Here is a 25,248-nt window from a genome sequence, read left to right on the forward strand (position 1 = left end):
GGAGTTGACCGCCGGCGAGAGGCGACGTCCCAAGGAGTTTTCCCGGAGCAGCCCGGGAGTGGGCCGGGGAGGGATGGAGATGCTGAGCCAGTACGAGGCCCACCTGAGCGTGACTGGCCCCGGCAGATACGCCTTGCAGACGAAGTCGCAGCCTGCCCTTCCTCTTCCTCTAATAATCCTTCAAAGGACCCCAAAGTTGGGCTGTAAATTCACATTAAGTCAGTGACCCCATTTAACCCTCTGGGGCAGGTGCCCTGTGGTCTCATGGTGCCAGGAGTTACACAGCAAATGAAGATGTTTAGGCACCTGATAATATATGCTTTTGGATCGTGATGCTATGTACCTGTTCAGGGAAGTCTTGGCTTTAGAGCTAACATCAGGGTTTAGCTTGCGCTGCATGCCACTCAGGACAGCAGTCTGTTGAATCACGAATGGCTTTCTCTAAATCAGACTAAGCAATTTGGAAGGAATAAGGCAACATTAATACTTTTGTTTGTTATGTTCAGACTTTCTCTCTTTCCTCCGCAGGAATAGTTGAAAGGACACTTTCTTCATTGTTCTTGGGTCTAGTTTTAATCCTAACAAACTTGGATCATCTGATTGGGTTTAGATTTTTGATGCTTCTTGTTGGGGGAAGGGAGAGCTCAAACTTTGTCTGTCAAAGGTTTGTTAACAGAATAAGGCAGTAATAAACTTGCAAAAGAAATGGCTAAGCACCCTGATGAAAACAGAAGAGCAGCCTATTTCTGCACATCTTGTTTTCGACTGTATTTCCCCCCTTATTTCCAGGTTCTTCAAGAGCAGCTATACACAGTTTTCAGCTTCCCTCCGTGTGGTGCCCCAGCGTCTCTTGTGCTGGTGATGCCGCACAAACCATTCATCTGCCCTGGAGAATGGAGCCTACCTCTAGGGTAATGCAAGAGGCACAGCCCCAGAGGTTGGACTCCTGCGAGGTCAGCAGCAGAGGTCTGGGGTAGACAGTGCAAGCCTGCTCCCCTTCCATGAGTCCACACTCCCACTTAAGTGAGCTTGCTCTTTTATTTCCATGCAGATGCCCAGGGCATCCCATGCATAGTTCTGGTTTAAGCCTCAATCCTGCCTTTGAAATGCCTGATCAGAAATGCTGAGATGGAGAGTTGAGTTTGGGGTAAAATAACCATAATAACACAAAATCCAGACTTGGAGTAAAATAGTCTGAGTGCTCACCTTTCTTCACCAGTAGTAAGTAGTTTTCTAAACTTTTCATTGTTCTTAATAATTTCCAGTCCTGTGGGCCAGGGACACTGCAAAGGTTCAGGAAACAGTATGGGACTGAGGAGAAAATCTGGGCATGCTTACCTTCCTTCTGAGGCACAAGTGTTTTGTTGCTGATGAATGGTGGCCATTATGCCCTGCAGACTGCGTGAGAGAGAACCACATGAAGGGGAGCTGGAGACTCTTAGGTGTTGAAAGACTTCAGCATCGGCATAAAGTACTAGGAGCTTCATTCTTTCTTCCGTGTGCTACAGACAGATGCAGTTCTATACTTCTCCCAAAGACTGAACAGATTCACAGCAGAACTGATGAGGTTGTTCTAATGGTGTGCTGCTCAGCTGTTGCTGCCATATATGCTGCAAAAGCAGCATTCAAGAAATGAAGAGACTGAAGGGAAGAATTAGAGCCTCAGGCAGCAAAGACATACAAAGGCTCATAGTTCAAGGCAATTCTAGCTCATGGTACCAGTACTGTGACAGAAGGTGAAGTTGGTTTAATGGTGATGATGTTTTAACACTACATATTCTTTGGGGTCTGTGTACTTAGCTTTTAGAGATGTTGCATTGCACTGGTCATGTTTAGTCTTTCCTGGATAGCTCACAGGGCCTGGAAGTTCTTTTAGGGGGAAAAAAAAAAAAGCAGAGATTTTCAGAAAGCTACAGGAATTTGGAGCTGAGAGAGAAACGCATTCTTGGAAGTATTGGTGACACTGCATTATGGCTTCTCCAGAAACCTGTCTGCTTAGATGAGGTGGTGTGCTTGAACTCAGTGGTCTGTAGGAGCTATGACAACCCTCCACAAGAATGGTACTTTGGAAGGTTAGAGGTATATAAGAAAACCTTTGATCTATATGTAACTTGAATATTTGTAGTCACAGTTTGATGTGGGGCATCTGTAGAAATCTCCCAGACAAAGATGTTAATTCCCTTCCCTGAGGGGAGAGAGACAGGGAGGAATTGGTCCTGAAATACTTGTATTTCTCTGAATGAAATGCAGATTATGTTTTCAATGGTAGTCCTTTCTTTACAAAGTTGTTGGGTTTTTGTGTGTGTGTTTGTTTGTCCAAGTACTTTCATGTCCTGAAGGAGATAAAGAGATCAAATTTAGCTGAAGGAATCTAGCTCCAGGGAACCTGGCTAGTCAGCATTTTAGAATGTATGTTTGCTCTTTAATTGACTGCCTGAGATCTAGCATCCAGGTTGTTATTTTGGAGTCCTGAAGATGGTAAGAGATTCAGTCTTTTCCAGGAATTAAAATAAGTATAGTGAAGCAAGGAAGCCAGGGACAGTATTTAACTCGCTTACAAAAGAGATTTAGTACTATATATTCACTGGGTAAGATCTCACACACTGAGGCAGACACGGTAGGAGCTAACCAGTAAGAAAAAAATGTTAGGTGCAAACTTTACACTTGGCACATCTATTTGTAGTAAATATTCAAATGCATGACTTCTAGAATTAAAGAAAATTCCTCTGTTGTCTTTAACCAGTTTTGCCCCCCCAGTCACAATAATGATAGTATTAGTTATTATTCACTGATTTGGTTAATGAGACCAGAGAGCTAAAACTTGTTCTGCTGGGGCAGACAGGATGAGAGCAACTGTGCCTGAAGGAATCAATGGGACCCTTATGGGGGCAGAGTGGCTACCCTCACTGAAACAGGAGGTCTAGTCCCAAAAATGTTTCTCCTACCCATCTTTCAGGCACTGGAATAGTTCATCCACTCTGTCGGCACACCAGGTTTGCCACAGAAGGAGGTATATGAAGGGCCATCTTCAGCTTTTATGTACGACAGCTACCGTAGGTGTGAAGAAGCATAAGACATACTGACAAAACGCTGTTTGAGGGAATACCAACACCCAGTGCCATGTAACACTTGTAGCCTGTAGACACAAACTAGGGATGTGGCTTTAGCCCCTAGGATGCTGTATTCCTCTTTGGTATCGTTCCTGTGATATAACCCAATGGCTCCAGTACAAAACACTGGATCAAATTAAAGAGAGGCACACTGGTGTTTTAAGGCTGTTGCGTACTGAAATCCTCTGCAGTGTGTTTCTCTGTTGATGAGCTTTTGGTACAGCCTTGAGTTCCGAGTTAAGTCCATGCTGCAGCTGTGGCCTAGGGATATTACTGTTACATATAGTGAAAGACATCCCACCATTTCAGAATGTATTGACATACATTTTTACAGAGATGTCTAGCAAGCTCTGTGGATCGCATTTCTCCTAAATAACTTCTAGTATTCTGCCAAGAACAGGAATTAACCCCCCCATCATAGTTTTGTAATAGTATGTCGAATGATCTGATCTGCGCTTTGGAGTGCTCTGTCAATTTAGTAAATGGGACATTCTGCACACATTCTGATTGGTTCTGATACAAGGTAACGTCTGCGTTGCTCCTGTAGCTGTAGTATAGATATCCTGTAGAAAAAATGTTGCAGTTCCTCAGATTTATTTTGGTTTTTATTAATTGGGCTTTCATGGTACCTGTTCCTCTCATAGTTGTCTATGAGTTTCATAATGATTGGTGGTTTTCTTCAGGAAAACTTCCACAGAAGTAACCAGGAATTAAGTGAATATGTGTGAATTTCAGCTTTCATTTTTAAAAACAAAAAAAAAGTTCTGACAATCCTAGAAACTAGTCATAGAGAAAAACATTAAAAACTGAGAGTCTCTATATTCAGAAAGCAAATAAGAATAACTGTTGGCTTTGTTTGTTTGTTTGTTTTTAATGTCATGATTTTAGAGACTTAGTGCAGGCTTTGTTTGAATATAGAGCATTGGCAGAATTAGAACTCAAACTACAAACATAGATTTGGAAAATGTTTGATATAAAAAAATTACAAATGTAATGCTGTAAAAATAGTCTGCTTCGTACAATAAGAGTGTTACTGGATTACAGAATTGATGGCTATGACTTTCAACTGGATTTATTTATTTGGACAACATGCAGGTATATTTCTTCACAACTTCTAAAACCTCTCATAAAGAGAGATTAAAGCAGAATAATATATGTCAAGACAATAAAACAGCTATCTGAAGGCATATTAGCATTGATAAAGGAAGTAGATTTTTATATCTGAAAAGATCAGTTCAAGCAATGCAATATTAGAAGTGTAGTCTCAAGAGTGCACATTTTCAGTATGACATATATAGAAAAAACAGGAACAAAAATATGAAGAGTATAGAGAATGTGAAATCTGATTATTGTCATACTTCTCTTGAGTAATGAGAAACTTGCAGTAGGGGAGACGAAGGAGTAATGGACTGACAAGTAGAAAGTGTGCATTCCGTCAGAAGATAAACACAACTTCACAAAACCTACTTTTTATTGGATAGAGAAGGATATGCAAAGTGAGAAACATCCTAATACAGCATTTTCAGTGTATATAATGGCCGAGGCTTGTCTCGCCTGAATACCTTTGTTATGGCTGAAGTGGTTATCATGCACTCAGTAGCTGTTTAGAAGACAGGCATAGCAGGACTATTCATGAATACAACGTCTGGTTTACAGTGTGTCCCTTTCAGATGCAGCTCTTTTAGATGCTATTTGACTTCAGATTTCTGAATTAAGAGCAAACCAATGGTTATGCTAAATACCTTAATTAAGGGAAACTCTTAATTACAGCTGAGCAAGGCTGAGTGAGTCTGAATCGAGGAAGAGATGGGATTAAAAGCAGACTCTGGACCCTCACTGACTGTGTGTGGTGGGCAAGCACCATGCAGGAGCTGAGGTTCTGATAGGCTTGAAGAGCCACAGTCTGTGGAGTGCAGATCAGGGCCAGTCAGAGAAGAAGTCAGCAAAGTCTCTTCCTTTAGTCTCAAGAAACTGTCCTTGGCTGGCTCTTTGGTAGATACACTTATATACCTTTATGTATGTTATGCACTCTTAACAACGCAGTATATCAGTACTTCTGGGTAAGATACCAGCTTGCATCCCCATTGACAGCGCTCCCTTTCAAATGTGTTCTTGGGTCTGCTCAGCCTTTGCAGAGAAGGCTGCTCTGCTGATGGTTTCAAACCACCCACTATGGGATATTGTGTGTCATGGTTATTTAATTTGATTTTACAATCAATGGCCTAATATTTGTTGCATCTAAACTACCCTAGGACAATAAAATCTCCAACTATCCACTGGAATTCCATTTGATAAACCCGTGTTGTTTCTGGTGTATGTCTGTCAAACTGGAGTATTTTCAGTGATGGTGACTACATAATCTCTCTAGGCAACCTATCCCAATGCTTCAGTGGCCTTATTTCTAGAATATTTCCTAATATCTTACCTCAACCTACGTTTCTGTAATTTGAGTGTGGTACTTCTCATCCTGTCCACCACTGAGATCGAGAACAGACCAACAGACTGTTACAGATCACTGTAACAAACTATATCCCTGAAAGTATTGTCATGCCTTGCCTCAGCCTTTTCTGTCTTACGCAACACTACCCTGTTCAGCCCCTTTTTAAAGGTTCTTTAGAGTTGAGTTTTTTGCTTTGACTGCCTTCTTTCAGATTCTCTCTGCTTACCTTCATCTTTCTTGAAACCTAGCACCCAAACTGGATGTAAGGCCCTGTCTGAAGTCTTAGCAGTGATAAGTTAAACAGGAAAGTTACTTTAAGAATTTTGTAGTCTCCTGTCTCTAAGAATTTCATTACATTCTCAACATTTGTTGCTGTGGGTTTCTTTGGGATAGCACTGCATAGCTGATGCATATTCATCTTGTACTATGCTATGGTCTCGAGACTTTTTTTCCCTGAACTTTTTGTAAGCACTAGTGCCTTAGTCAGCCGTTTCCCATTCTTTATGTGTACAGGTGATTCTTCTCTTCATGTGTAGAATCTTATGCTTGTCTCAGCTGAATTTCAACAGTTTTTAGAGCATTTCTCTAAAAGAAAAACATCATCAGAAGTTGACTGTCAAAAATAATTTTGAAATCTAAACCTGTCCTGCAATTTAACTGCAGCTCTCCTAACTCCTGTTATATTGAGTTTTAATGAAGATATTCTTTCTTCTGTCTCCAGGTTATCAAAGAGTACTCCAGCTGGTGCAGCTGTGATGAAGTCTAGAAGGTGTTGTGCCTTTAGAATGAGGCACCACGTACGCAGTCTGGGTGGCCCAGGCAAAAATGTTATTGAAGAAATTATCGTCTGTGAGCAAAACTAGGTCTCTTTTTCACTTGTGAGGCCATCTTGAGGTTATGTGTTCTGAAAAAGGAAAATGGCCAAAAAAAAATGTTTTTGTTACTTGTTCCAGCAAAAGTCTGAATGCCACTAATCCAAGAACAATTAAGCAGGGAATGGAGACAGATGCATGAGAGAATACCGAGTTGAAGTTTGGTAAAGGTTGTCTAATCATGGAAACTTTAAAGGTCAATATTTTTTAAAAATGACGTGGATTTTGATATTGAACTTGCAACACTTCACTAGAACTTGACTTGCAGTACTTGGTTGCTTTGTTCTTTGAGAAAACCAAGTTTGTAAAGCTATGTAAGGCTGAATGGCTTACACGCTTTTTCCAAGATTTTAAGCGATTCAGGATTTCAGGCCTCCCCATTTTTATCAGTTTCCTGGTAACCATGCAGAAAAGAGCTGAAGTTATTTATGGTGTATGCAATACTTAGATCTGTGATTAGAGACCGTTTAGTGTGTCCAACAAAAAGCAAGTTAGAAAACTCCTTTCAAGCTCTTACAATTTGCCTTAATGATCAGAAAACTCTTTGGAAAAAAATGCACAGAAATAATTTATTTCGATATGTTGTCTTAAATCACCTTTACTTCAAAAATTTGAGTACACAGGGGATTTTTGGTCAGTTGATATCTTTTTCCTGTTTACTATGATACCCTACGTTCTTCATAGCATCCTCTCTTTCCTCTTTTATCTTGTGGCAACAAAGACCCAAAAATAGCTCCGCTGGTGGAACAATAACACTTACCTTTACGGAAAGGAAAAAAAATAACTAATCTGTTTAAATTCAACCATCTTATTGGACTTGAACCTTAACATTTACAAAAACATTTCAGGTTTGATATTTAATATCTCTGAGTTTGGAAGAAGGCTGGCTCAGCCATTCCAATTACTCACCATACCGCTCTGAAAGTTGAGGTTGTCCCTGAGGATAGTTGTTAGGACAGGTGATGTGTCTATTGAAAGAATTTCATTTACACATGAAGGATATGAACCTGTTGGATTGGGTCCAGAGGAGGGCCACAAGAATGATCAGGGTAATGGAGAACCTCTGCTATGAGGACAGGCTGAGAGAGGTGGGATTGTTCAGCCTGGAGAAGGGAGGGCTTTGGGGAGACCTTATTGTAGCCTTTCAGTACTTAAAAGGGACCTATAAGAAAGATGAGGACAGTCTTCCTAGCAGGGCCTGTTGGAACAGGACAAGGGGTAATGGTTTCAAACTACAAGAGAGGAGATTTAGACTAGATGTAAGAAAGAAATCTTTTACAATGAGGGTGGTGAGACACTGGAACAGGTTGCCCAGAGAGGTGGTAGATGCCCCATCCCTGGAAATATTTCAGGTCAGTTTGGACAGGGCTTTGAGCAACCTGATCTAGCTGGAGATGTCCCTGCTCATTGCAGGGGGTTGGATGAGATGACCTTTGAAGACCCTTTCCAATCCAAAGCATTCTGTGATTCTATGATGCTGCATGGAGTGATATTGCTTGGTCTTCTCTTACTGTTTTCTCTGTGTTGCTTCTGGGAGATAAGTTTGAATTTTATTTACAGTTGCTTCCCCTCTTTTGAGTTATCCATCACTGCCATTTGTCGGCCAGGAGGCCTTCTACATATATCTTTATCTTCTTTTTCCCTTCCCTCCCATATGCTGTGCCTTCCAAAATCCCAAAATTCAGGCTGCCTGTCCCTGAAGCCATTTCTATTTTTATTCTAATTTCTCTTATACCAGTCCAGATGTCACCCTTAGTTTCTCTTAAGTCTTCAGTTTCTCCCTTCAGGAAACAACTCTATTTCTAGCACAGTGCTCTCACTTTTCCTGAATACTAAGGAAAAAAAAATCTAGTTCACAGCTGCATATGATCTGAAGCTCTTCATCATGGACTATCTATCTTCCTTCATTGATCTCTTGTTATTTATATATTTGTTAAATTTCTGTCTACATAATTCAATTTTCATGCTTTTTTCTTAAACTTTTCTGATTTTTTTGTGAGCAAGATATTTCTTGTTGTTTCTTATTTTGTATTTTATTGTTCGGCGGTTATTCACACTGTGTTTCTGTTTATTGGGTAATACCTATTTAATAGGTTTTCCACAGGTGACTTATGAAATCTCCTAATTTCTTTACTGCACTTATTTACTTTAAATTAAGCACATACCTATTTCTAGGAAGGTAGTACCATTTTCTTATAGCTCTATCACACTAGAAAGTGGAGTCTGTAGAGTCTGTCTTCTGTTTGCAGTATCTTTCATATTAGCTATAGTCCATTTCTCATTCTCCATAGAATAATTGTATTCGGGTTATTTTGCCACATGTGATATAATGATCTAATCTGATGTCTTTATTTCTTTTCCCCCTGCGCTATTATTTTGTTTACAAGCTTAAGTGCAAAGGAACAGGAGTTTTTTTACTTAATCTGTTTCATGTGATACAAAGCACAAATTAAGCCCTTAGCAACATTATCAGAAATTTCAGCTGAAAAGAAAACTGGCAGACTTATCCTTTGGAAAGCCTAGAGCAAAATAACAAGAGGGGGAAATATAGGTCATATGGCCAGAATGTTTTTGGAGCGATGCTGTGGTAGAAATCTTGGCTTAGCCTGAATTGACCCGTGCTTGGCTATGTCTCCAAGAGTATGTCTTTGCCATTTTTTAAGGGCTGAATACTGATTGTTGAATTTAGTGGTAAAAGTTCAGAGAAATCAAGGTTCACCAACACTACAGAATATATAGTAGGAGTTTCTGTGTTGACCTAGTTCTCATTCTCATATGGCCTGGCCACCACAGTCACTTTGTGGCATTTCCTTCATTACTGTATTCTTTTACAAAGCAGCCAGTCTCCTTTATTGTCTCTGTTTCTTGATATGGATTTGTTTAATAGTCCTGGATCCCATTTCATTGACTTGCTGTCAATGAGATCTCTCCCCATTTCAGACTCTGTGGCCACACTGCCACTCTTGCTAGTTTTTATGAAACTACAGTAGATTCAGCTGAAACATAGGACCATTTATAAAACCCGAGAGGGTGGATTGCATTAAAAAATAGTTGAGCAGGTTTTCACTGCAGAAATGACCAAAATGGCTCACTGGGCCTGGAACAAGCACAACCTGCTGTAGATTAACCTCAATAGGCTAACATGTTTCCCATACTTGATATGGTTGGTTTAAACTAAGTTCTGAATCATCTTTAACACACCTCTAATAACATATTTTTTCAGTTTAAACCCGGCTTGGGTATACTTTGGTTTACAATCATTTCAATCATCTCTTCTGCCTTTATGGCTTCTGCCTTCTTGATTAGACTTCCTATGCCAAACATGTAATATATGTTCAATATAGCATGGTTTGAGTTTGCTAGTCTGTACACAATTTTTTCCTCCATATAAGATTCTTGTTGCTCTTTCTCACAATACTTACAAGACAATTTAAATGCTAGAAAGGGTTTGTCAAACCATCTGGCATTTTCTTAAATAAGAAGCGCCGGCCCTGGAGGAAAGATAAATGAGTAACGTAGGAGCAACTAGCTAGCACAGCACTTGCATTCCACTTGTCTAACAGAACATGCTAACCTATAGTTTATGAAATAGCAGGAGTTTACTTTTTAGTGGTATTATTTGCCATTAATTCTAGAGGAAGAATTGTTTTTTCAGTGTGGAAAATTCTTTCTGCATAAGTGGAAAAACACCCATTTCATTCTTATGTTAGGGAGCTTGATTTGAACGCTTAAAGTGTAATCAAAGAAAACCTTTGCTTTGATCTGAGTGATGTGCAATGAGTATTAATATGAGGATGATTTTCTTCAGAAGCTGCATTAATCTTCTGTAGTCATCCTTATCTTCTTTCAGGCAAGGTAAAATAAGGGGAAGGTGAGTGTGGGAAGAACCACTGTTGTTGTGACCTGTTCATTTCTAATCAGCCATTATTATTAGTGTCCATGTCAGACCAGCTCCACTACCTAGAACTGTAAATATTTTTATTGGCTCGTGAGACTGTCATGCTTGCCCATTAGTAAGACAGAGTTAGCTTACCTAATTGTAGCTGAAAGGAAAAAATGAGTTTCTGTCTTGATGCTTCTATAATTTTATTTTAGAATCTTAACATACTAAATAATTTCTTCCCTCCTTTTTTCATAGGGCACCAATGCCTCTGCTCTGGAAAAAGACATTGGCCCAGAGCAGTTTCCAATCAATGAACACTACTTTGGGTTGGTCAACGTAAGTACCATTTTCAGTAGGCAAACCACTTACAGAACTATGACTTCGATGTTATTTAAACTTTGTTTTCTTCTCCTCCCCGCCCCCTTCTCCCCTTTCCCCCCCACCAATCCTGTTTAAAGTAGGGTTGTCTTATTTTGATAAAGTGCTGCTCATGTTTCAATTTTAGGCAAAGCAGGTTCCCAAAGTGTATCAGATTTTTGAAGATAGCTTCATATGCCCCCAGATAAAACAGTTTATTGTTCTATGGATGTTTTCAGGGATTAGAATTTACACTTCAATAAAGTTAAAAGTCTATTTTAGCTACGAAATGTGAGGGAGGAAGTGATGAAAGTAAGTACAAGCTTAGGTATAGCAGTCTGCATTAGGGACTCTCTTAGGAGGAGCTTTTTTATTGAAGTAAGAGAGAATGAGTGAGAAGGGTGTTCAATCACTTGTTTGTTCCCTTATAAATAAAACAGATATAGTAATTCTTTCATTTGAAAACATTAGTAATTCTGCTACTGAGCGGTAAGATGGAGCCCAGAAGAGTATATTAATGTGTGGAAACAAGCTTAATGAGATTCACTACAATATCTCTCGCAAGCAGAAACTTTTACTTTGTATCCTAGTTAATTTAGAACTCCATAGTTTTTTTTTTCTGTGAAGTGTCAGGGATGGACGTGGAAATATATTCCTACAGCAGCTACATGGCAAAATGGCTGGTATGAGACAGGGGCACTGCAGCTAGAAGTTGAATGAAGCAACTAGTTCTATTGTGATTAAGACCATTTTTTAATTTTACATGGCAGTTTGGGAACACCTGCTACTGTAACTCCGTGCTGCAGGCATTGTATTTTTGCCGGCCATTTCGGGAAAATGTATTATCATACAAGGCCCAACAGAAAAAGAAGGAAAATCTCTTGACTTGCCTGGCAGATCTTTTCCACAGCATTGCTACCCAGAAGAAGAAAGTTGGAGTTATTCCACCGAAGAAGTTCATATCAAGGTTACGAAAAGAGAACGGTAAGTGTAGAACTGGAATCCTCTTAGATTTTTGTACATTGATCAGGAAAGTATAAACAAATACTGGGCAATGTGGTCATATTCATCAGATGTCCAGGTTAGATTTGTAAATAGGTTTTAGTACTTTGGGGGCTTTAGATGTTAATATTTTAGTAATTGTATACATGATATTATGCTTGAGATAACCATACCAGGTTTTTTATGAGTTCTCAGCGGTCCATGAATTAATGATGTTTTCACAGCATGGTGAGACAGACAGCGCTGCACAGTGAGCTAAGGCCAGGAATAGGGTGGCATTCTGCTGTAATATATTAATTACTTTTTTGAGGTGTATGACAGAGAGAAACACTGGGGGCAGTTGACACTATAGAAACTGTGTCACCTAGGAGTGCTACAGGCACCGCTAGTCCAAAACACCCTGGAGGGTAGGTGACTGTATGTATGTGGGGGTGTTCAATGGACTACATGTCAACTGCTTCTCTTGTTCTTAGAAGTGATGGGCACAGCCCTTTTTCAGCTTTAGGTTAGCAACAGCATAAGCCTGACCTTGTAGTAGTCCTGTCTAAGGAAAATGAGGAACATCTTGAAATAAGGAAGCCTGCTGCTGAACTCCGTTTTTGCCTGGATTTGTGTCAGCGTGGGTGGTACGCTTAGAAACAGGGGAGCTTTGAATGAAGACACAAAGTACGAGTCAAACACCTGGAAGAAATTGCTTCCTGGTGACAGTATATAAATGGGCAGACTGTTCATTCCAGAACAGGCTTTTGAAAGTGTGACAAAGTTAGCTCTGAGTCATCTAGTCATAAATGCCCCCACAGTGTTGGGGATTGCTTTTAGGGACTGGATTTTATGTTTTCAGCTTTTTTAAATTAGAGCCAGACTCTGCGTGTATTAACCTGCTTATGTTTCCAGGCTAGACACTGGAAAGCTGAAGGATCTGTGCGACATTTTCTGAGGAAATGCACCTAAGCTTTTTCAGAAGCAGGGGAATAAAAATACACATTTCTTGGGAATACAGATTCTTTTTTTCTTCAACGTAGTGGGCAAATTAAGCCTTCACTGGAGAGTCCGGTACTAAACCACCACTGAGATATCTTCCCCTCCACCTGCAATCATTTCTTATTGAAAAGAACAAGGCTCTGCTCATCAGACTTGTGTGTGAAAAATGAGCTTTGTTAGATGGTGTTATTAGTGCTGTTTGTGGTGGGTTAATGTTGGCTAGATGCCAGGTGCCCACCAAGCGTTGATTCTCACTCTTCTCCTTGGCAGGACAGGGTAAGAAAAGGAGATGAAAAAAACTTGGGCATTGAGATAAACACAGTTTAACAGGAAAAAAAAGCAAGTGCCACATGTGAAAACAAAGCAAAATCAAAGGAAATGTATTCTCTACCTCCCACCAGCAGGCAATTTCTAGCTACTCCATGTGGAGCAGGCCTTCATATGCTCAGAAGTTGCTTCAGAAGACCAATGTTTTAAAGATGAATGCTTCCTACCACTTTCTCTTAGCTTTTATTGCTAAACACAAAGTCACATGATATGCAATATTCCTTTGGTCAGTTTGGGTCAGCTGTCCACCTATGTCTCCTTCCAACCTTTTGTCCACCTCAAGCCTACCAGCCTTTAGCTGGGGGTGCGGTGGGGGTAGTGGCGTTGGAGAGGTGCTGAGTGAGCTCTGCTCAGCAATAGCCAAAAGATTCATGCATTATCGACACTCTTCTAGCCACGTGTACAAAGCACAGCACTGCAAGGGCTGCTATAAGGAAAGGGAACTCCATTCCAGCCAGCCAGCGTACACTAGTATGTGTCAGCATCCAATGTCTTCACTTTCTCAGCCATGTGTCTTCCTGTGCAGACTCTGTGATGTTCCTATGTGTCTGAGGGATTTGGAATACATGGGTGGGAGTCAGTGCTGCCTAAAGTTAGGCATCTAGTCTAAGGAATTAATTTAGGATGAGTCACCCTATTGCTTTCTTCATTGACTGTAGTGGGAGCCTACACAACCAACTCCAAAGAAGAGCGTAACCTTTCAAACAGCTAAAGTTAGGTGAGATGAAGCCTCTCTTCAAAGTAGCTTTGCTGAAGCCAACATGACTGCAAAACTGCTCTTCTTTGGTATCATTCCAAATACTTTGCTGAGCAAGGGTTTTCCAATGTATTTGGAAAGCAATAATGAAATTAGTTTGTTTTCTTGAAGGAAAGGATATACTCAGCTTTAGAAATTTTGACTCTTTTCTTCACAGATCTCTTTGACAACTACATGCAGCAGGATGCACATGAGTTTTTAAATTACCTTCTCAACACCATCGCAGACATTTTGCAGGAGGAGAAGAAACAGGAAAAGCAAAATGGGAAACTGAAAAATGGCAACATGAACGAAGCTGAAGAGAACAATAAACAAGAATTCACCTGGGTGCATGAGATTTTTCAGGGAACACTGACTAACGAAACTAGATGTTTGAACTGTGAAACCGTAAGCATTGGGATAGATTTTTTTTTTAATTTTTTTTTGGTTGTTGCCTGTTAATAGATAGGTACATTTTATATATATAAATATATGAATCTTTTCAGACATCTGAGAATTGTGGATATTCCTGTAGACTTTACTTCCTGAAGTGAGTATATTCTTTTCTAAAAATTTATTTTTCTAAGCATCACTTGGCTAACCTGTGCCAAGTCTTGCTGTTCTAATATGTATCTCAACAGTTAAAATCCTTGCTAGTTAATCAATATCCTTCCTTATGACTGTAACTTTGGGAGAAGATATTCACATCATTATTCTATGAATAATTGAAATGTTAAGATTAATTAATTATTTAATCCTAAGAATGTGAATGGCATGCAGAGCGTTTGTTGTTAACAAACCGTATGTTTTCTTTTATCTCCCTAATATTTTTCAGAGGATGCAGTCAGTTCAACATCTCTTATGCTTGAAATATGAGTAAAAATTAGTTGCAGTTAGGAAACCTGATTGGAAGTCTCCTGTCGATTTCTGTGGTTTTCAAATCACATGCTTCTACTTAAAGGGAAAAGAAATAACAAGTTTCTCCCTGAGAAGTTGCTATGTGTAAGAGGAACACAGGCAGGGGACAAAATCTGTGTTGGGGAGAACAGTGACACTGACTTTCCAAAAAGGTTGGAATTAACCTCACCTAAACTTTGCTTTGTAAAATGTAGGTGTCAAGGATGAACTAGTTTTCTCAGCTCCTTGTGCAGGTGATGGAGGAAGCTCTCTCTGTCTGACTATAGGCTGGTTCATGAAATAGAAAGTTTTTAGCAGTATCAGGCATTCTGCTTCGTATCGCAGACTGTGCTGGCTCCATGGTGTTACTGAGCTGTTGCAATCATTGGTTCAACAATGCTGTGAACTGAACCAACAAACTGATCTGGCCTAAGAATACTATGTTTTTAACTTGGAGCAGTACTGCTATCAAGGAATTCCTCTAAAAAAATGCAGCTTTAGATTATCTGCCTTAAGGTGGGAGAAAGTGGCTATGTGTCTTCAGACCACAAGCTGAGGTTAAATATCTAACTTTAGACAGCTGTATTTAGGTGAGAGAAACCCTACCCAGGTCCTATCCGATCTGTAAAAGAACATTTGCTGACATTTCTGATCTTAAAGAATAGCTCTGTACTCTAAGAAAATATTAATTCTCCAGGGATTTGGGTCAGAGTGGGATGGGAAGAGAGATACAGTGATTGTGAACATGAAAAAGGAGGTTGGACCAAGTTTGGAACAAGCATGTTAATATAACGAAAAGGGTAGAATTACTTTTAATTGACAAACTTATTCAAATGGTTGTGGCCTAATTCTAAATTAATATCCAGGATTTACTCGGACAAAACTGTACAGGAGTCAAGATGTGCCCTTGGGTAACAGTAGAACTACACAAGGAAGGCTTGTCTGTAGCTTCCTGTGAATGCAGAAATACCCTATACTCTTCAGGATACTTTTCTAGTTTGTTTTTCTTGTATTACTGCATCTTGAAATCTGTGGGAAATAGTAAAATGGGTTAAAAGATGTTCCTTTGTTAAAATATTCATATGTAGTGCATGAAGAATCAAATTCCAGCAGTTCTTATTCTCACTTACAAATAGAGCAGTTTGAATCTGGTTTTCCAGCTACCTTTAATTTTGGTCTATGTTATTCTAGCTCCAACTAGATCATCTTCCCTTTTCAGCAAATATTTAATGTGCCAAAATCAATAACAAAATTCTTAGCATCTTTGTGGTATTCAGATGAAACATTACACCTGCTGAAGAGTTCTCCAAGCATTTAACCTCTTTATTGATATGCAGTGTGTATGACAGAACTCTAGTTCCAGCCATAGAGGCACGATGTTCTCTGAAGTTTCATTGCTCTGTCTTCAGAACTCTAGCTGTATGTTTATACTGCAGCTGATTGCTGCCAGATTTCTGGTTTCCTGTCCCCTGTGGGTCGAATCATGTGTCAGGGAGGATTTTTGTTTGAAGAACTGCTGTTCATTTTAATTGGGTGTGCTTTATGCCTCTCTACATCTTTGATACTATGAAAATTCATCCTCTAGGTTCAGGACTCATATGGTCTGCATTCACCATGTTTGTAGGATCCCTGACATAATGCAAAGATGAGCTGAAAGTAGTACGTAACTGTCACACTCATAGAATTACAGAAATCGGAGCGCGAGGGACTGCTGTCAGAACAGTGGATTCAACCCCTCACTGAAGTTCTTGATTTGAATGTTACTATCCTGTCATTTGATTTAGTTATTCTAAGAAAATACAGTCATAGGAGGCAAAATAAGGATTGTTCATGCAGCATTTTATAAAAAGCATTTGTTGTTATGAATATGACAAAATTCATTCAGCAGTATTTTTGACTCAGTTGAAGTATTACAACAACTATCCATTTGGATGATTTTTTTTATTTACTTCATCGTCAAGATTAAACACTAAGTGAAAAACCATTTTCAAAGAAAAAAAAATCAAGATCTGTCATACTGAAAATGCTTGGGGATACTTTTTTAAAATAAAAACTCTTTATTAGGATTTTTCTTCCCTTGTTTGCAAAAAAAAATACTAAAAAATTGAAATGATTTTGCAAAATATTATCTCTTTGCTATTTTTACCTTTAATCTTTCAGGGTTTTTTAATAAAAAATTAAGTTTTTAAATGAAAAATAATTTTTTAAAATAAAAATTATTGACCAGGAGTAATATTCAATGGGGAAATACAGTTGTGTCAATCAGAAATATAAAGCCAGCCTTTTGAATGCTCAGTGGAGAGAAAACATAACATGGTTAAATACGACATTTCTTGACAGCTGCTTCTCTGGAAAATATCTTCATTGCTTCCTCAATAGTGGAACTAGTTATTTAGGGCATTAACAGTGATTTTTATAGTGTAATGTATTATACAAAGGGTTAATAAAATTGCAGTAAAATAAGAAACTAGTCTGTGTTGCTTAACAAGGGAACATATGTAATGCACCAGTCACAGCTAATACAGGGGATGATGGTCCTCCATTAACGGACAGTAGACTGTGGTCACTGGCCCATGTTTCATGAGCTTGGGTAAGTGGAACAGACAGAAGTTAAACTGTATGAAAGCTGGATTGGTAGAGTTACTAATAAATATAGTCATTCTGAACTAGAAAAAAAAATAAAAGCGTTGACATGGATTATTTTTGCGTAATTTATTTCTGCAGAGATTGCTCTGTCTTTGGCATTTGCACATAGTTATAAACAGCATTTAAGCATACGGCATTTTACTAAGGCTTTGTTTTACATATGTATTTTTTGCAACAGGTTAGTAGCAAAGATGAAGATTTTCTTGACCTTTCTGTTGATGTGGAGCAGAACACATCAATTACACACTGTCTAAGGTAAATGAGTGCACCTCTTTGGCAGCTAGTTCTGTCTGACTTTGCTAAATTTTCCAAGTCTAGTAGGTACAGAAAAGAGAAGTAGAATAAGATTGGGTTTTGAGCTTTTCCTAAACAGAAGACGAAGAATGTAAACTGGATGTTTCCTCTAATGACAAAAAGTACAGTAATGTATTCTGTTTCGCTCACTTTCAATGTAGGTGTTTGAAAGAGAAAAAAAATCATCTCTTGGGGAAAATAATTGATTGCCTTGTCATCTGGAAGAATTGCTGCAGAATAATAATTGGCTTCAAAGGAATTTAAGTGTGCTTATCTTTAAGCTTCTACTCAAGTGCTTTGTTGATTAGGACTTACATGCATATTAAAAGTTAAGTATAAGCTTTGCAGAATGTGTGCTAGAGTCCCTTAGTGTGCAAAGGAGTTCGAGTATGCTTTTCTGCCGTGTAAGTTTCCTGTATCGTGTCTCATCCTGAAACTACAGGGAGAAATCTTTTATTCTAAGGTTCAGTTCTGCTCCTAGTACACTCTAGTACACAAATAGTTCAGAGACCAAAATAAGATCAGTCAGAGACCGGTCTTGAATGGATTATTATTCTGAGAGATTAAAAATATCTGAAGATTTGGCATTAGTAAAATAAACCAATACCTAGGTTTAAGACAACTAGAGTTGCTGCTCTAAGGTGATGATTATCAGTTGGTCAAATTACTCTTTTCTGTTCCAAAATTGCTACCAAGCTTAAAATTGCATTTAATAGTTACTCTGGAATACCTAGGAAAGGTTGCCTGGCATATCGATCCAAGCTGAGAGTTACAAAAGCGGGAAGCATATGAAGTACTAACGACTTCCTGACTTAGAAAGCAGTCATTTCTTTATCAATACCACAGCTGTACTAAGTAACTTCTGTTACATTTTTAAAGTGCTAGATCCAGTAAGTTTTTTTCTTCTCAACTTCTGTTTGGTTTTCTGTAGGACTCTAGCAATCCTTAGTCCTCAAGTAGTCTACCCAGCAGTAAGTAGCCTCATTTTAAAAGGTGAGCAAACTGAAGAGCGGCATTAGAAAGGAGTGTAGTATTTTCTTTTTATTTTTTTTTCCCCCATTGTCTCTTTGTCTGTTCATGGCCACAGATAGTTCAATCAGTATTGGAACCACAGGCTTTTGTTTGCTCACTTTTTAAGTTCTTCACTGTAGCCACTAACTGAGTTTGGTTTTGTCAGCATTACTTGCCTTTTCCTATAGTGTTCAAAGTCAGTTTGACATCAAACTGACATGCAAGGAGGCTGAAGTGTGCATCTTCTGAGATCCTTTCTAACCTGAGTTGTTATTTGGTTCTATAACATACAGTTACTGTAAAAACTGAGCACTGACATCTTCTTACAGCTGAATTTGGTGAACTTGTTAGAAAGTGCTGCTGTACAAAAGTTACCATCTGCCCTTCAGCTTTCTCCAATTTTTTATTTTATTTCTTAGTTGTTAAGCTTCCTGGAAATGTCTTGTTTGGAAAGACCGTTTTATGCAAAGACACAGAGTACTTCAGTAAAAGCACCAGTAGCATTTCTATTACTGAACAGCCAGGGGCCATTGCTTACGATGAGTAAGAACTGCATTTGCACTACTGCAACTAGCAGATGACTAGTGGAGTTGGAAGGAACCCCAAGATGCTAGCTCCTATCTCCATGTCAGAGAGGATGCTTGTTCAACATGTTCCAAAAGATCTTCTAGCAGTAGTACCTCAACTGCCTACCCCAGTCCTTCCTGTTCTTACTACTAACATGCTTTTCCCTCTGTGTAACATGAATTTCCTTGTTTCTCTGCTCATGTTCTTTCCTCCTCCGGCTTCTGTCCAATTGTACCTCTCTCTTGAACTCTACCTTTCTTGAAGTGTGATTGCCTAAAAGTAGGCACAATATTCCAGTAGAGATCTACACAATCATGAGAAGAATGGGTGCCCTAAAAGTTCATTTATACACCCCAGTATAGTATCTGCCTTCACTCCAACATCATGACATGCATTTTGAAGTCCACCAATTGTTTCTTTCGGAAATAAAGGGAAGCAAAATCCTAGTTTTTCTTTTCTTGAGGTAGGAGGTGCAGGTCGGTATTTACAGATTAAGCAGGGAGAGAGTCATCACTTCTCATGTTCCGATTGTCTTTCACACTAGCAGTGTGTCTACCTCTGTTTAGAAAGCATATTCAGTTAGACTGGATTTCCACTCCTTGCTTTATGGTATTATGCATTATTAAACAAAGTGTAAGTGCTTTTGCGGTTTCTGTTAATAGAAACGTCCAAGCAATTACTCTTTCAGGAAACTTTTAGGTTTTTTTAACACCAGCTTTGCTCTGTCTTTACAGCTTTAAGTACTGTTACACTGAAAACATAAATTAAGGAAAAACTTTACAAGATAACATTTAAGTAGTATGAATTTTTTGCCACTAGAGATGAATGTTCTTTTTAGTTATTTCTGTAGCTTTTCAGATTGAAATGGTCCTTTTTTACATGAGAGGTACAAAGAATACAAGCCTCTGGCATAGCCTAACTTCACAGGGTGGAAAATGAGGCCTGAAGCAGTAGAAGTCTAATAACAAATATAGTACATATCCATTATTCTTATTTCCGCTAGGAGCTGTGTAGCTTACCAGTCCATTTGATCCTGACTTTTCAGTAATCCACCTTAACATTTAAAATGTTAGATATTATTGGTTTCAGAATATTAATACATTTTAAAAGGCATTCAGAAACTTCTTGAATTTAATGCATTTTCGTAGGAGGCTTGGCATAGAACAAACATATCTATCAAATTTCTACTATCTGTACATGTTTCTTTATGTTAGAAAAATATTGTTTCTATTGCTTCACTTTGAGGTGGAAAGGAAACTAATGAGAAGTTGCACAAGCTTGTTTGGTTTTTTTAATTGAGATTTTAGGCTTTGAAAATAAACATCAAACTCTTTCCTTAACAGAAGGCCTAAAACTTACACAATCACATTCTGCTGAATCTTGCAGCATTATGTTCCCCACAATCATAACCTGCTTCTCATATTTTCTAAAGTTTCCTCTCTTCACTTAAGATTCCCTGAAAGGTTACCAGGTTTCTCAGAGGAATTGGCTGAATTCAGTTAATTTTGTCTTTAAATTCAAACGTGAAATCAGGTATTCATCATCAATGTTTACTACTGAAACAAATTCTTTCAAGTGATCATACTTTATTTTTATTTTAGATAAAAAGTTATACTTATGATCAAAGTTCTGTTGCAATTTATCTTTCAAAAGATGGATTTTGTCCTAAATTTCAGTACTTTCTGACCAAATTGTTTAAGACTATATTAAAAAAAAAAACAACCTAGTAAAAGCATTCTCAGTTAGTATAAATACTATTCAGTCACAGGAAGTGTCTCTCTGCCATGGTCTGGCAACCTTAAAGAACTTAAAACTTTAAAATGGAAAATCCTCCTCTTGTAAATAACTTCGAATACCTATGCCCTGCCAATCTGTATAGTTTTCAGCTCTCCCATCTATTCCTGTGGTGATGATGTCAGGAAGAAATAACCATTGAGAATCCTCTCTTTGCCTTTGTAAGACGATTCTGGTGCTGCCTACTGTGGGAGCAGGCTGAACTCGCAGACAGTGCAGCTTCAGCCTCCATGCGTGTGAACTGAGATGGTAGATGGAGTTTATCGGATCTGAATGGGGTTGAAATTGTCTGGAATTCAGAAGTCTGTTAAGTACCATGTAGGTGCAATCAGCAGTTCTGTACTTCGGATATATCTGCTTCAGGTCCATAGCCGCAAGAAAACCTGTGTGTTTAAAGTGGATGATAGGTGCTTATGTCTGCATTTACAGTTCTTGAAACACTGCTCAGGTAATGCTAGAGGTCACAATAACATTACTGTGAATTTTTTTTACAGTTAAGTTTTTTAGGTGCCTAACATCCTGCTCCAAAGCATATCAGCACTGTGATTTCTGACAAATCTTATCCGTGAACTGAGAGACACTATCAAATCAGTCTTCCTCTGCCTCTCTCTTCAAAAGCTCAATCCAGAAACAATTCCAAGTGTGTTTAATTGATCAGGATTTACAAAATCTTTTATTCTAGCTGACGCTTCCCTTTTTAGAAAACAAGAAGGTATAATGGAATAATTTCTGGATGACAGTTCGAGAGGTTAGAGGATGCAGAACACTGAGTTGAATTTATTTCTCCTGTGTAAGAGGATTCATACCTATCTTACAGAGGAACACCATAAAATGTTATCTATTTGGGGATGACTCAAGTGCACTTGAAGCTGTTCCATTCTGAAAATAGTTTAAAAAGGGACTGGATGGATTGAGCAACTACACCCAAGACAAGGCAGTCCCTTGATGTATAAGAGACCAGGATATACATCCTATTTTGAGAAACCTGACCCTCCACCTGTATCGTATGAGGGCCTCAGCTCCTAATGTAGGCCTGTCCTAGCAGCCAGGTACCTTAAGTACCTTAGCAAACCCCAGTACTATTGCTTTAGATGCTTTAGAAAAGTGGTCTCAGAGGAGAGATTTCATCCTGTGTGTCTTTTTAGGGTTCCAGTTCATCAGCTCACATTGGTCAAAAGTTATAAGCTATTTTAAGAACTGATAATTTTATTTATTTACAGAGACTTCAGTAACACAGAGACATTATGTAGTGAACAGAAATACTACTGTGAGACTTGCTGCAGTAAACAGGAGGCACAGAAAAGGTAAGCAAAGAACAGGCTATTTCACTGCACCTCTCCTGGGCTTTGTCAAACCTCCTCTTTGATATGTATTGTTTAGATACCGAAGAAGCCTTACACCCCAGCTGTACTCTCTCTGTGTCATCCAGAGAACCTACAGACAGATTCAAAGCTAGTACACGTGTCTTAGTCTAGAAGCTACTGCCAGCTGACTACTGATACTTACTTACCTTTGCTTTTATAATGCAAAGGTTTGCTTACTAAGGAAAGACAGAATGGCATCGATTTGGTCAGGTCTTTATCATATGCACTCTTACGGTTTCACAGGATGAGAGTAAAAAAACTGCCAATGATTCTTGCCTTACATCTCAAGAGATTCAAGTATATGGAGCAATTGCACAGGTATACTAAGCTGTCTTACCGTGTAGTATTTCCTCTGGAGTTACGTCTCTTCAACACATCTGGCGATGCTGTCAACTTAGATCGGATGTACGACTTGGTAGCTGTTGTTGTTCACTGTGGAAGGTGAGATGCCTTCATGTATATCTCGAGCTATTGCTAGATGTTTGCCAAGGGGAGAGGCATGCCTGACAAAATGTGGGAAGAGTGGAAGGGAGGACATAAACTCTGCTGCTGCACCAACTTGCCTGTGTCTTGGCCTGAACCTTGTAGCCACCCACCCTCATAGTAAATCTGTACTTCTTTAAAAAATGCTTCAGGTCTCCAAAAGTCACAAGATTGGCTTAAATTAATGGAGCTGCCTCCTTCCTCATCAGGCCACTTAGAGAACTCAGGAGCCAGGACTGTGGGGGCCAGATGCTGCTAGCATGTAGGCCCTACAACAGATCACCTTGGTCTCCTGTCAAGGCAATGAAAATGATAGCTTCAACAAAGCTTCTCACATATGGGGTGTTGTCAAATATGAAAGAAACAGAAAAATCCTTGGGAATCTAGGAATATGACTTGTTTTCCCTCTTCTCAAAGACTGTTTGTAACTAAACAATCATGGTTGCTGCCAAACAATTTTCCCCCTTAAGTTTAATTCATAACGTTTTTAGAATATTTGCAATAGTTGATGCCTGCCATGAGCACATTATTAAATATTCTATAGGTTAATTTGCCAATGACTGTGGCACAGATGAAAACAACACATCTAGCTTTCAGTTGATGAAGTCTTTGTAATAATTCTGTTAAAAGGTGAAAGGAGTTGATGTTTACTGTACCACCAGGGGTGGGTTTACTATGTTCCTCATAATGTTTAGTTACAATTCAGTCTGCTTCCATATAGAGATGTGACTTACCAAAATGGTCTCAATAGTATCTTCTAATATTTTAGGGGTTGTGGTTTTGTTTTGCTTTCTAGTGGACCGAATCGAGGGCATTATATTACTATTGTGAAAAGTCATGGATTCTGGCTTTTGTTCGATGATGACATCGTAGAGGTCAGTATGCTGAGGGTCATGAGCACAACTTTTGTGTTTATGTTCTCTCCTCTGTTTGGGTATAGGTTACTAATCTGGAAAACCACAGTTGGTTGTAATGTGACATTCAGGACATTCAACACTGTTAGGAAGTAGGATTGCAAAGAAATTTATTAATCCTATAGTTCTTACTCTCTCAATGTCAGAAGGGGTTATTTTGGTGCAACATCAAGCATTTTTTGTATCAGTCTTCAAGGGTTTAATTTGGGATGTTTTCTATATCTAATAAAATAAATTTAATTCATTATAACCTAAAATATCCAGGATCTATGTTGCAATCTTTGGCGATATCAGTTTGCAAAATTGGACAGTGCAAAGCTAGCATCGCTGTAGAATTTTAATTTTTGAAGAATCAGAAATTTACAAGAAAGTCTGGATTCTGTACTCAGTCTGGGTTTGTCTGAATGTAAATTAGAGCAGGACTTGGCCCACAGCAATTAAAGATTCTGAATAAGCATTCAGCAATTCATCCCTAAGCAAACCCTTGTCATTGTGGCACTTTGGCAAAACTGAGGTCTTGAGTCTGATTTCCCAGGAGTCAATCTAATGGAGAAAAGTAAGCACTGGGACATGGGATGGGGCATGTCTTCAAGAGGGATTCTGGAAACTTCAGAGAGATGGGGTCACATTTATGTGTTCCGCAATCCAAGGATTCTCTCTGTTATCAGAAAAAGCCTAATTCAGGTTCACTGAGACAAACATTCCTACTGACTTCTGTGAGTGAGATCAGTAGGGCTTAGCCCCTGAACATTACCCTTTCACTTAAATTGCGAATAGAATTTGCCAATTGCTACCCCAAAACAAATAACTGCATTTGTCTTTTGTGTTTATACAGTCATTTAATGCATGTTTGGTATTTCTTTTACCTAACAACACATTAAAAATTTTTATTTATTTTGCAGAAAATAGATGCTCAAGCTATAGAAGAATTTTATGGTCTGACCTCTGATATATCAAAAAATTCAGAGTCTGGCTATATTTTATTCTATCAGTCAAGAGAGTGAATTGGCGAACTGTGACAATTGCACACAACGATTCCGCACGCAAAAGAAGGTGATGGCCCCCCTTAACTGACTTTTCACACAGACCACATCTTGTATGGTTGAACAATGATCCACTCTGTCTTCTATTAAATGGTCTATGTGATATTGACTGTAACCATCCATTTTTGACATTTAGAACTTTGTTTTGGGGAGAAGGGGGAGTTTGTGGGTTTTAAGTCTGATTGAAGAGTTAATTGCAGTCAGATTTTAGTGAAATTTATATGGACTAAGATTTACAGATAATAAGATTTGAATGTCAACTGTTAAACCCAATCCAGCTAGAGTAGTATTTTGTATGGAAGTGTTCATTGCATTTAGGGCAAAATTGTTTAAGACTTTTTAAGTGGCTTTAGGGTGTGTTGATTTACAAAGCATTCCTTTAAATACATCCTGACATCTCCCTCATTCTAAGTGTGAGGAAAAAATCTGTTTCACGATGATTGGAATTGTGGTTGTATAGGGGTTTTTTTTTTACATGTTACTCTCTGCATCAAAGAAGGTATTCTTCCAAAGCAATTTAAGCTTTG

At 38.7% G+C, this 25,248-nt stretch overlaps 1 protein-coding gene across 1 annotated transcript; it reads left to right on the forward strand.

Moving 5' to 3' along the window:
- Positions 1 to 10,542: 10,542 nt before the first annotated feature.
- Positions 10,543 to 24,831, forward strand: USP46 (ubiquitin specific peptidase 46; the record flags this gene model as incomplete). The annotated part of the gene is given in 8 exon segments (XM_010138600.1): positions 10,543 to 10,641; positions 11,433 to 11,646; positions 13,887 to 14,116; positions 17,430 to 17,506; positions 22,138 to 22,221; positions 22,525 to 22,722; positions 23,561 to 23,639; positions 24,581 to 24,831. Coding segments are annotated over 8 exon segments (1,083 nt in total), but the record flags the coding sequence as incomplete, so codon positions are not given.
- Positions 24,832 to 25,248: the final 417 nt, after the last annotated feature.

The sequence above is a fragment of the Buceros rhinoceros genome, unplaced genomic scaffold (genome assembly GCF_000710305.1).
Source record: "Buceros rhinoceros silvestris isolate BGI_N320 unplaced genomic scaffold, ASM71030v1 scaffold27086, whole genome shotgun sequence".
Taxonomy (NCBI): Eukaryota; Metazoa; Chordata; class Aves; order Bucerotiformes; family Bucerotidae; genus Buceros; species Buceros rhinoceros.